Genomic DNA, 14,108 nt, shown 5'->3' with positions numbered 1-14,108 from the left:
TGATAATTTTTTATTTTTAATCTATTCAAAAAATAATAATTTTTTTATTTTTGTAAGAAATTTAATATTTAATATGTTATTTTATTCTTAATAAGATAATTTATAGTTATACAATATCTATATACTTATTTTATACTACAAGTTTTAAAAAAATTTCTTAAACTTTATGTCCAATCACATAAGTTGGGACGGAGACGTATTTATAATTCCTTGTTTCTGGTGGAATTATACAGAAAAAAATATAAAGGGGAAGCTTACGTAACAAAGGAAGAACTATAGAAGAAATCAAGGGCGAAACCGTACTTTTATCGTATATTGTCAAATTGGTCAAATATCAACGACTGCAATTTAACGGTTGGGATTTACCCTCCCGAAATCTACAAGCTTCCTCGATCTATTCTTGCAAAATGACGTCGCATTTGACAGTTGAGGCTTCGCCGGACTCGCACGTACCAACGGGCTCAAGCAAAACGCCATTCCGGAGAAGCTCCGGTTATGGCTCGACTTCCCGCCGGTTCTACGGCCAAGTTGAGCTGCCGGTGTTCTCCTCGGAGTCTCCGACGAGTACCCGCTCGATCCGCCGTGGATATTCTCGTCTTCCTCCTCGTCGGTGTATCGCGCCGGAGACATTCCTCGATCGTGATCCCGGCAAATCCTCCGTTTACTTTCGATCGCCGATTCGTCCAATGAAAACGTTTGTGATTGCTTTTTACGGCGACTGGGCAGAAATCCGGAGAACCACGACGGTGACGAAGACGACGATGCTGGGCAATAATCTCCAGAATTTGAAACCCTAGGATCCGACCCCGGTTTACTCGACCCGGATCTAAACAGACCTGATAACAAAGGAAATTTGAAACTCTTCTTATGCGAGGTGGCAGCAGCAATTATTTTTCCATTGGGACCCACATGTGGAGTACTGAAAAATCTTTGATCTGGAACTCCATGAAATGAAAATTGCTGGAATTGCAAGGGCGTAGTATCAGATTTCCGGCGAGAAATATACGGCGAAACGGAGCGAGGAAACGCTAGAGGCGGAGGATTGGTGTCTGTTTTCCGGTGGTCTTCCTGTATTTGAATTGCCTCATAATGTTTATAATGAGTTTGTGCTTGTGCTTGTGCCTCCGCCGTGGTCAGAGCAAATAGCCGTTCGCGCAGACACGAAGCACAAATGCCGACGCTACTACTAGCGTCGGCTAGATGCATCTTACACCTCATTAATTAACTTTATGAAAGAAATGAAAATCCTGAAGGACGACTTCTTTTCTTGCGAAAAGCAAGGTTAAATGGCAATAATCATTCTTTGAGCCGGTTTGGATTTTCAACGCACCGGGAAGCTGGCCGAAATAGACCTTTTTTTCCTCTGCCTTATCGGTAAGGCAATCATTTAATTTCAAACGAGTTGAGGTCGAGGAGAAAAAAAAAAAATGCACCTTCCCAACAAAAAAGTTAAAATGTATATATGTTATTTACAACATTCTTGAAAAGTACTGTTTCCTTCTTCTGTTTAAGTGGTATTTTGAAGTTGAGAATTGGGAGATATAAAAGAAAAACAAAAGTGAAGGTGTGTGGCTTTGTCTTCTTTAATCTTTTTCTTCTCAAAATTGTTTTAGAGCGAAAAGAATGAGAGAGAAGCAGACAGAGTCACAGAAAATGGGAGCCTTTAATCGGGCATGAGAATTTTTGTTTGAGAAATTAGAGACTTCTTTTTAACATCTTTTTATAACTTCAAGTATAGAGAGAGGGAGGTTGAGGGTGACACGAGGGAATAAAGAAGCATATATAGTAGAATTTTATTACTTTAATAAAATTTCTATTATGGTCAGAAAATGATAAAGTTAATTACAGCTTGGGTTATTCCATATTTTTGGAAAAAATATCTTTAACTATTTTGGTTGGTTTGGGACTTTGAATGTGAACAACTTTTCTTTTCCTCTTTATTTTTTTTAAGGTTTTGTTTTACTCATTCACTAATCTCTAATTCAAAAAAATAGTTGTCTTTTGATGACTAAGTTTATTATGTTAGTTTAGAGTCAATTCCTTAGGGTCGTTTGGTACGATGGATAAGTAAAAATAATCATGGGATATAAATTTAGTATTTCTTTATCCTTTGTTTAGTTACTAATCGTGGGATAAGTTATCTCATGATTAAAAATAGTACCAGGATAATCTTGTGATGACCCGATAGGTCATCTAGAACTTTAACCCCTTAATTATGTGTTTCGAAACCTTAAATAACTCCTTTTAGCCTTCCTCGATTTGCATGCGTAGTTCGTGACTTTTTGCGGAAGGCTTTTATCTGGAAAAAAAAACTAATTAAAATGAGAATTTGTGCCTTAAAAATTCATTTGAGTTGACTTCGGTCAACGTTTTGATCAAACGGATTCGAATCCGTGTTTTGACGGTCCCGGTGGATTCGTATCGTGATTTGGGACATGGGCGTATGCTCGAAAATGAATTCGGAGGTCCCTAGCTCGAGTTATTGCAATTTGCTAAAAATTTGAAGTTTAAAGGTTTAGAGAATTTATGAATTTGACCGAAATTTGACTTTGTTACTACCGGATCTGGATTCTGGTTTCGGAGCTTGGTATAGGTTCATTACTATATTTATGATGTGATTCGAACGTCCGATTGTTAAAATAAAAATTCTTAAGTTTTGAAAATTTTATTTGTTTTGGTGTCTGATTCGTAGTTTTAAGTGTTATTTTGGTGTTTTGATCGCGCGAGCGAATTCGTATGATATTTTTGGACTTGTGTGCATGTTTTGTTTGGAGCCCCGAGGGCTCGGGTGAGTTTGGGATATGCTATAGGGGTAATTTGGACTTAGAATCATAGCTGATGCCTTTTTGCTTCTGGTTTTTGTTGCAGATCTCGCATTTACGAGCATGGGCTGGGGGTTGGTTTCTCGCATTTGCGAGTACTCTGCCGCATTTTATGATAGAGGTAGGTTCGCATTTGCGAACAAGTAGTTCGCATTTGCGAACAAGTAGTTCGCATTTGAGATGGGTACTGGGGAAGCTAGTTCGCATTTGCGATCAATTTAGTCGCATTTGCGGTAAGGCCCAGTTCGCATTTGCGAACAAATTATCGCAAATGCAATGATAGCAGAGGTGTGGGCTGTTTTGCATTTGCGAAGAAAATCTCGTATTTGTGGGGTTCGCAATTGTGACATCTGCGCCTAGTCAAAAGCTGAGTTAGACGGGATTTTAGTTCATTCTTTCAAATTTTTAACCCTAAAAACCTTAGAGGCGATTTTTCCAAGAGCTTTTCTTCCTCAATTCATTGGTAAGTGACTCTAACCTACTTTCTTTTAATTACCCACTATATTTTATAAGATTTCAACATTAAATATAGGATTTTTATGGTAGAAATTGGGGATTTGGATAGAATTAGGGATTTTTATAAAATTGAAACTTAGACCTCGAATTGAGGTCGAATTTTGTTACATAATCAGGCTCGGGTGAATGGGTAATCGGGTTTTGGTCCAAATTTCGAGTTTTGACCAAGCGGGCACGAGGTTGACTTTTTGTTGACTTTTTCAATAATGACCTAAATTGAACCTCTTTCATTCGTGGGTAGTTTCTAAGGCTTATTTTGAATCGTTTGGTTAATAATTTATTAGATTTGGTTGGTTCGGAGGCTTGTTTTAAAGGCAAGGCCGTGGTTGGGCTTTGAGTCGATTGCAGAACGATGTAAGTATCATGGTTAACTTTGACGTGAGGGATTAGGACTTGCTTGCCTATTTGCTACGTGTTTAAATGTGTGGATACAACGTATATGTGAGGTGACTAGTACCTATGCGTTGTTGTTGGGTTAAAGCATGCGGGTGAGACTTATTTTCTTGTAATTTATTATCTTCTTTTATTATAATATCCATGCTTAGACTAGTTTATTACTTAATTGATCGTCTTTCCACATGTATGAACTATTTATGATGATTGAGTATTTTTGAAAGTTGAGGTTCGGTATTTTGGAGCCTTTGTTGACGTAAAGTTTATTCTTGCTTATTCTATCTCCCAAATATTTATATTCATTGCTACATGGTAAGAGAGAGTGTTAAAGCACGAAGGGTGATGAGGTGCCATTTGTTACTTCATTTACTGATTAATACATGCTGAGAAAGAGAGTTAAAGCACGAACGGTGATGTCATGCCGTATTTATCGTTTCATAGAGAGGTTAAAAGTAAAAGCACGAAGGGTAATGTCGTGCCATTATTATTATTTCACGGTGAGGTTGAAAGTAAAAGCACGAAGAGTGATGTCGTGCCATTATTATTATTTTTTCATGGTGAGGTTGAGAGTAAAAGAACGATGGGTGACGTTGTGCCATCTTTATTCATTATATGTATCCGTTTTCATTGGTTGATGGTTTATTTGACTGTCTCATGTTGTCATTTCCTGTTGTAGTTACCGTATCTTGTACCCCATGTCGCATGTCCCCTCCCAATCGTACGTGTTTAATCTGTATTTGTTGTTATATTGCACGTATATCTTCGTTTGTACAGGTTTAATTACGTGGATGTCCTGTCATAGCCTCGTCACTACCTCATCAAGGTTAGGCTCGACACTTACGGAGTATATATGGTCGGTTGTACTCATACTACACTCTGCACTTCTTGTGCAGACTTTGGTACTGGTCCCAGCTGTACCTGAGGTGCATTAGCTCGGATTGGCATATTTGGAGACTCAAGGTAAATCTACTGGCGTCCGCAGACCTTGAAGTCCCCTTTCTCTTTCCTTATTTATTATTCATTTCATTCGAAACAATTGTATTTATTTCAGACTCTATTTGTAGAAGTTCGTGTATTTATGACTCCAATATTGCGGGTTGTATTTAGATATGCTGGTTATTATGCTACTTTGTACTTCATTTTAGTTTCATCTCAATTTAATTGGTTTATTTATTTGAACTGTTTTAAGAAATTGGTTTAAGAATTTCTCTAACGTTAGATTGTCTAGCGAGTGAAATGTTAGGCATCATCACGGTCCCAAAGGTGAGAATTTCGGGTCACGACAAACCTATACCTCTAATAATCGTACTCCGAGAGGGTGGAATAATAATCATAAGATAAAACGGTAAAATTGATAATCACAGAATTAATTCTTAATCGTCTTCCAAAAATCCGCTCTATTTTCTTTCGCTTACTATACTTTAAAAGAAAAACAAAAGTGAAGGTGTGTGGCTTTGTCTTCTTCAATCTTTTTCTTCTCAAAATTGTTTTAGAGCGAGAAAGAATAAGAGAGAAGCAGACAAAGTCACAGAAAATGGGAGCCTTTAAGCGGGCATGAGAATTTTTGTTTGAGAAATTGGAGACTTCTTTTTAACATCTTTTTATAGCTTCAAGTATAGAGAGAGGGAGGTTGAAGGTGACACGTAGGGGTGGACATAGTTTGGGCAAACCCGAAATCCAAATCAAAATTCAAATTTTTTGGATTTTTGGTTTGGATTTTCGGATTACGGGTTGGATTTTGGATTTAATTATTAAAATTCTTGGATTTCGGATTGGATATTGGATTTGGTACTTCGAACTTTTGGATATCCGAAAATCCAAAAATTTTATTCTTTATATTTAGTCCATTATCCATATGCTAATAGTAATAAGTTAAATACCCTACTCACTGGATATTATTTCATATATTGAATATTAATTTTTAAGTTTCTGTCAGAGTACTTTTTATTTGGACATAATTTTACTATTGCTACTCCTTATCGATCGTATTAATGTCTCTGTTGTATTTTCTTGATAATAATTTCATTACTTGAATACTTTATTTGGATGATTGCGGTGTAAATGAGAAACTTTTTTTAAACAATTTAATATGAGTCCTTCATTTGGATATTCATTTTTATAAAAAGAAGAAACATCTCAGCTTATAAGCTCAAAACCGAAAATCCAAAATATCCAAACCGATTAATCTGAATCCTAACTAAAAATATCCGATCCAATCCGAACTTATTTGAGTTGGATTTGGATTGTCATTTTTTCGAACCGAAAATCGAAAATTCAAACTAAAATTTTCATACTCAATCCGAATTGTCCAAACGTGCACCCCTGATGATACGAGGGAATAAACAAACATATATAAAAGAATCTTATTACTTTAATAAAATTTCTATTGTGGGCAGAAAATGATAAAGTTAATTACAGCTTGGGTTATTCCATATTTTTGGAAATAAACTCTTTAACTATTTTGGTTGGTTTGGAACTTTGAATGTGAACAACTTTTCTTTTCCTCTTTTTTTTTTAAGGTTTTGTTTTACTCATTCACTAATCTGTAATTCAAAACAAAATAGTTGTCTTTTGATGACTGAGTTTATTATGTTAGTTTAGAGTCAATCCCTTTGGGTCGTTTGGTACGATAAATAAGCAAAAATAATTATGGGATAAAAATTTAGTATCGCCTTATTCCATATTTGGTTACTAATTCTGAAATAAATTAACTCATAATTTAAAATAGTACCGGAATAATCTATACTTGTCCGAGGGTGGAATAATAATCACAGAATAAAACGATAAAAGTGATCATCACAGAATTAATTCTGAATCGTCTTCCAAAAATCCGCTCTATTTTCTTTCGCTTACTATACTTTATAGTTATATATTAATTAAATTTGATCTTAATTTTAGCTCAACCCATACGATATCTCTCTTTATCGATTGTTCACTGAGAAGGAATTGGAAGATCTAAAATCGTTGATCAGTTCACTCTCGCTGTACTGTCATGACCCTAAATTTCCGTCGTAGAATATCGTGACGATAGAGACTAGATAAGCCTAACAATATACGGAAACAATAAATAAAAATTTAAAATTTCAAAACTTCAATAATTACATCAATAGACTATAAGCTCAATACGTACAATTTCCCAAAACCCGATGAGATATAAGTCACAAGCTCTAGATACAATGCTGAACAATCCTATACATCACTGTCTATCACAACATAAAGAAATAATGAAAACAGGGTAGAAGGAGACTCCGAGACCTGCGGATGCGGGTATGTGTACCTTGAAGTCTCCAAAGCATCAACACAACGCACTAATATCGAGGCTGATAGGATGTACCTGGATCTGCACAAAAATATATACATAAACGTAGTATGAGTATACTACAACGGTACCCAGTACGTGTCAAGCCTAACCTCGGTAGAGTAGTGACGAGTTCAGGTCAAGGCCCTACTGATGAAATTAAGAAACAAGACAGAAAATATAATGATATAATGAAAATGTCAGGGAAGTGAACAATGAAGAATTTATGGGAAATAACAACACGAAATCAAGAAAAACTAATACAACACGAAAGGAAAACAAGAATTTTACATGTTAGGGAAAAGAAGAACCAAACAACACATCAAATAAAGAATATCAACAGGGCACTCTCGAGGTACTGCCTCGTAGTCCCAAATCATAAAAACAAATCACAGTCTTTCCTTATATCACCACGGGAGCCTTTATATTTGATTTTTGAAAATTATTTTTTCGAAATAGCATCCCGCGCTTTAGCCCACCTTATCATACCGCATGGGTTTCTAGTTGTTTCCCTACTAGCCATACGTATCTAGCCCATCTTATCTCACGGTATGCGTTTCAACATCCACACCTTATAGCACCGCATGCGTATCAATAATCACAATGGCACGACAGAAACCTCATGCAACAATAACAACTGCACGGCAAAAACTTCGTGCAAACAATAACAACTGCACGACAGAAACCTCGTGCAACAATAACAACAACACTTTAACAATAACACGAAAGCCAAAACACAACAACTAAATAAATGATGTTTCAAAGATAGTAATTTCAAGTAAAGAATTTCCACAGTTAAGTAATGAATACGGAAATCAAGAAAAGCAAGTAATTCAACTAAACATATGATACAAGTTGCAAATAGGAGATAAGACAAGTAGACATGTGCTATTAGACTAAACATGATGACTATAACGTGCTAAACTGACTCAATTAATGCATGAAAAAAAAAAAACTACGTAGCAAAAAACCAGAATTTCAATATTTAGCCCGTGTACGTACTCGTCACCTTGCATATACGGCCTTAAAATATCACAAATTATCACCAAAATACGAAATCCTAAGGGGAATTTTTCCCACACAAGGTTAGATAAGTCACATACCTCAAATCACGCTAAATCAATCAATTAGAAGGCCTTTCCCTTGATTTTCCAACTCCGAACGGCTCAAATCTTTCCAAAACAATTTCATACTATAAATATAACTAAATGAAACTAATTTAAATAATGAAATAATGATCTTAGCTAAGAATTGAAAAGTCGCTCCAAAAGGTCGACCCGGGCCCAAGTATCGGAACCCGACTGAAATTATAAAATAAGAACACCCATTCGATATCGAGTCTAACCATACAAGAATTACACAAATCCGATATCAACATCTCGATCAAAACCCCAAAATTCGACCCAAGGTCTTTCCTCCATTTCCTCCCAATTTTCAACCTAAATCACTAATTAAATGATGAAATTAAATATATATAAACATGGAATTTAATCAAAACTAACTAAGAATCACTTACCCCAATCACTCCCTTGAAAATCTCTCCAAGAATCGCCTCCCACCGAGCTCCCTAAATCAAATTGTGAAAATGAACTCAAACCCTCATTTTGAAATATTTAAGTTTCTGCCCAGACGTTATGTAACGCGATCGCGGAACCTACCTCGCGATCGCGAAGAACAAATAATCACAGTCTCCAAAATAGTCTACGTGAACGCGAAGACACTACTACGAACGCGATGCTTACCCGGCCTGACTCTTCGCGAACGCGTGAACCTTCTCGTGTTTGCGATGACCTGAGACTCTCAAAGCTACGCGAACGCGGGCCTAATATCGCGAACGCGAAGAATAAATCACCACCTGCCAGCAACAACTCTTCGTGATCACGTCTCTTTCTTTGCGATCGCAAAAGAGGAAACCAGATACAGAGACACCAGAAAACTTCAGCCAACCTCTAAGTACAAAATTAATCTGTTAACTATCAGAAACTCATTTGAGGCCTCCGTAACCTCAACCAAACATACCAACAAGTCCCAAAATATCATACGAACTTAGTCCAGCCTTCAAATCACATCGAACAATGCTAAAACCATGAATCGCGCATCGATTCAAGCCTAATGAACTTATGAACTTTCGAATTCTGAAATCAAATGCCGATTCATACCAAAACAACTCTGATTAACCCCAAATTTTGCACAGAAGTCATAATTAACATTACAGACCTATTCCAACTTCCGAAATCGGGATTCGACAAAGATATCAAAAAGTCTACTCCCGGTCAAACTTTCCAAAAATCTTCCAACTTTCCAACTTCCGTCAATTAACGTCGAAATAACCTACGAACCTCTAAATAAAAATCTGTAAACGCCCCTAAGACTCAAATCACCATACAGAGCTATTAGAACAGTCAAAACTCCATTCCGGAGTTGTCTTCACACAAGTCAAACTACGGACAACTCCTACGACTTAAACTTCCAATTTAGGGACTATGTATCCCATTCCACTCCGAAACTCTCTCGAACCCGACACCAAGCGCCCCGACAAGTCACATAACCACAAAATGAAATAAAGGGAGAAATAATTAGGGGATCGAGGCTAATACTCTCAAAATGACTGGTCAGGTCGTTACATCCTCCTCCTCTTAAAACAAACGTTCGTCCTCGAACGAGTATAGAGACATACCTGAAGTGGTGAAGAGATGAGCATAATGGCTACACATATCATGCCCGGTCTCCCAAGTTGCCTCCTCGACTGTCTGAACCCTCAAGTGGACCTTAACTGAAGCAATATTCTTCAACCTCAAATTACGAACATGCCTGTCCAAAATGGCCACCGGCTCCTCAAAATAACATAGATCCTTGTCCAACTGGACTGAGCTGAAGTTTAACATATGAGACGGATCACCATGATACTTCCAGAGCATAAAAACATGGAACACTGGATGAACTGCAGCTAGACTAGGTGGTAGTGCAAGTTTGTAGGCCACCTTTACAACCTTATCAAGAATCTCAAAAGGCCCGATATACCTAGGGCTCAACTTGCCCTTCTTCCCAAACCTCATAACACCCTTCATGGGCGAAACCCATAGCAAGACCCGCTCCCCAAACATGAATGCAATGTCGCGAACCTTCCGATCCGCATAACTCTTCTGTCTGGATTGGGTTGTACGAAGTTGGTACTGAATCAATTTAACCTTTCCAAAGCATCCTGAACCATGTATGTACCCAATAGCCTAGCCTAGCCTCGCCCAGCTCAAACCAACCCACCGGAGATCGACATCGTCTACCATACAAAGCCTCGTACGGGGCTATCTGAATGCTTGACTGGTAGCTGTTATTGTAGGCAAACTCCGCAAGCGGCAAGAATTGATCCCAAGAACCCCCAAACTCCATCACACACGCATGAAGCATATCCTCTAATATCTGAATAGTGCACTTGGACTGTCCGTCCGTCTGAGGGTGAAATGTTATATTCAACTCCACCCGATTACCTAACTCATGTTGTACAACTCTCCAGAACCGCGATGTAAATTGCGTACCTCGGTCAGAGATGATAGATACCGGCACGCCATGAATCTTGACAATCTCGCAAATATAAATCTGAGCCAACTGCTCTGAAGAGTAAGTAGTCACCACTAGGATGAAATGAGCTGACTTGCTCAATCTATCAATAATTACCCAAACTACATCCAACTTCCTCTGAGTCCGTGGGAGCCCAACAACAAAATCTATAGTAATTCGCTCCTATTTTTACTCCGAAATCTCTAGCTTCTAAAGCAATCCACCTGGCTGCTGATGCTCATACTTCACCCGCTGACAATTTAGGCACTGAGATACATACTCTACTATGTACTTCTTCATTCTCCTCCACCAATAATGCTGCCTTACATCCTGATACATCTTCGCGACACCTGGATTAATGGAGTACCACGAACTGTGATCCTCCTTGAGAATCAACTCATGAAAACCATCTACATTGCGCACACATAGCGTGCCCTGCATCCGTAATACACCGTCATCTGCAATAGTGACCTCTCTGGCATCGCCGTGCTGAACAGTATCCTTGAGGATAAGCAGATGGGGGTCGTCATACTAGCGCTCTCTGATACGATCATAAAGATAAGACCGAAAAACTACACAAGCCAAAACTCGGCTCGGCTCAGAAATATCCAATCTAACAAACTGGTTGGCCAAGACCTGAAAATCCAAGGCTAATGGCCTCTCTGCTACTGGTAGATATGCTAAGCTGCCCAAACTCTCCGGCTTACAACTCAAGGCAGCGGCCACCACATTGGCCTTCCGGGGATAATATAGAATGGTGATATCATAGTCCTTAAGCAACTCTAACCACCTCCACTGCCGCAAGTTAAGATTCTTCTATTTGAACAGATGATGTAGACTCTAGTGATCGGTGTAGACCTCACAAGGGACACCGTACAAATAGTGCTGCCATATCTTCAAGGCATGAATAATAGATACTAGCTCGAGGTCGTAGACATGATAGTTCTTCTCATGAACCTTCAACTGTCTAGACGGGTAGGCAATCACCCTACCGCCCTGCATCAACACCGCACCTATACCAATACGCGACACATCACAATACATAATATAAGACCCCGAACCTGTAGGCAATACCAACACTAGGTCTGTAGTCAAACCAGTCTTGAGCTTTTGAAAGCTCTCCTCAGACTCCTCAGTCCACCTGAATGGAACACCCTTCTGGGCCAATCTGGTCATAGGTGCTACAATAGATAAGAAACCCTCCACGAATTGATGGCAATACCCCGCTAAACCAAGAATGAAGCCCTTATCAAGCAACTCCTGCAACTGTTCCTTTAACTCTTTCAACTCTGTTGGGGCCATACGATAGGGGTGGAATAGAAATGGGTTGAGTACCCGGTAACAAATCAATACCAAAGGCAATATCTCTGTCGGGCGTCATGCCCGGAAGATCCACCGGGAATACATCTGGATAATCCCTCACTACCGGAACTGGCTCGACGGTAGGAGTATCAACACTAATATCTCTCACATATGCTAGATATGCATTACACCCCTTCTCAACCATCCGTTGAGCCTTTAGAAATGAAATAACCCTTCTAGGAACATAATCTAATGTACCTCTCCACTCTAACCACGGTAGACCTGGCATAGCCAACGTCACCGTCTTGGCGTGACAATCAAGAATAGCATGATAGGGCGATAACCAGTCCATGCCCAAAATAACATCAAAATCTACCATACTGAGCAACAATAAATCGGCTCTGGTCTCAAAACAACTAAGAACAACCAAACACGACCGATACACACAGTCAACAATAATAAAATATACCACAGGTGTAGACACATAGACAGAAGAACTCAAAGAATCACAGGATACACCCAAATACAGAGCAAAATAAGATGACACATATGAATAAGTAGAGCCCGGATCAAATAAGACTGATGCATCTATATGACAGACCGGAACAATACCTGTGATGACAGAGTCGGATGTAACTGCATTCGTCCTAGCAGGAAGAGCAAAATATTTGGCCTGGCCTCCCCCTCTAGGGCGACCTTTACCCACCCAACCTGCACCTCTAGCTGGTTGTGTAAGTGGGGTGGCAGCTGGTGCGGTGACCACAGACTGAGAAACCTGAGGGCCCGGTGGAATACGCGGAGCCTGAGTAGTCTGTGGAGGTGCAACCCTCCTGAGTCTGGGATAATCCCTCACCATATGATGAGTGTCACCACACTCAAAACAAGCTCTCGGAGGATGTGGCTGCTGAGGTTGGCTCGGGCCTGATCGGCTAGACTGACCGCTGAAAGCACCCCGTGCAGGAGGTGCACTAGATAATGGCGGTGCATAATAGGGAGCTTGAGGCCTAGGAGTGGCCGAAATACTGCTGGAAGCTGGAAGTGCGGAATGAACAGGGCGACTCACATAGTCCCTACCATGATGAGCTGCAGCTGGGGCACGTGTACCACTATATGTGCCTGAATCTCGAGACCTCTTGGCCTCCCTCTTCTCTCTTTCCTGAGTCAACATACCCTCAAATCTCCTAGCAATCCCCACTACCTGATGGTATGCGATGTCCATCTCCAACACTCAGGCCATGATAAATCTGATACTGGGGTTGAGCCCCTCGATAAATTTATAGACCCACTCTCTAGCAGTAGCAACAAGGCTGGTGCATGCCTAGCCAAATCACTAAACTGAACTGCATACTCCGACACGGTGATAGAACTCTGGCACAACTGCTCAAACTCTGCGTGCCATGCATCTCTGAGACTCTGGGGAACATACTCCCTCAAGAACATATCTGAGAACTGAGTCCAAGTGAGTGAAGCTGCCTCGGCCGGACTACCCAACTCATATGCTCGCCACCACCGATAAGCCGCTCCCCTAAGCTGGAACGTAGTGAACGCAATACCCATATACGGAGGATACAATGGCACTCCTCAAGAAAACTCTGGGCATCCTCTGACTCCAAGCCACTGAAAGTAAGAGGGTGGTACTTCTTGTACCTCTCGAGCCTATGCTGCACCTCTTCAGAAGCTGCTGCTCTAACCTCGGACTGAACTCAAGCTACCGACTGCACTGGTATGACCTCTTGGACCTGGTCAACCTGGACCCATTGCTCTGGGGTACGGGCGGCGGGGAGTCAAATAAGTGATAAGGAATCAAATAAGTGATAAGGAATCAAAGAAGTGAAGCTTTTCCTAACAATTCCATAGCCCCCCGAAGATAATTACAGACGTCTCTGTACCGATCCGCGAGACACTATTAAACCTGCTTATGACTCATAACACCTATGAACCTAGAGCTCTGATACCAACTTGTCACGATCCCAAATTCTCTCCGTAGGATTTCGTGACGGCACCTAGTCTTTAAGACTAGATAAGCCTAACAATATGCGGAAACATCAAATAAAAACTTAAAATTTCAAAACTTCAATAGTTACATCAATAGACTATAAGCTCAATACGTACAATTTCCCAAACCCTGGTAAGATATAAGTCACAAGCTCTAGATACAATGCTGAATAATCTTATACATCACTGTCTATCAAAACATAAAAAAATAAGGAACACAGGGTAGA

General features: G+C 39.7%; 1 protein-coding gene across 1 annotated transcript; it reads right to left on the bottom strand.

Moving 5' to 3' along the window:
- Positions 1-275: 275 nt before the first annotated feature.
- On the bottom strand, positions 276-1,694 carry LOC104098513 (uncharacterized). The gene has a single exon (XM_018771571.3). The coding sequence runs from the start codon at positions 1,216-1,218 to the stop codon at positions 349-351; it is 870 nt and encodes a 289-aa protein (XP_018627087.1). The 5' UTR covers positions 1,219-1,694; the 3' UTR covers positions 276-348.
- Between the last annotated feature and the right edge of the window lie 12,414 nt (positions 1,695-14,108).

The sequence above is a fragment of the Nicotiana tomentosiformis genome, chromosome 8 (genome assembly GCF_000390325.3).
Source record: "Nicotiana tomentosiformis chromosome 8, ASM39032v3, whole genome shotgun sequence".
Lineage (NCBI taxonomy): Eukaryota > Viridiplantae > Streptophyta > Magnoliopsida > Solanales > Solanaceae > Nicotiana > Nicotiana tomentosiformis.
Note: the sequence above shows the minus strand (reverse complement) of the source record. Positions and strands in the feature narration are given on the sequence as shown.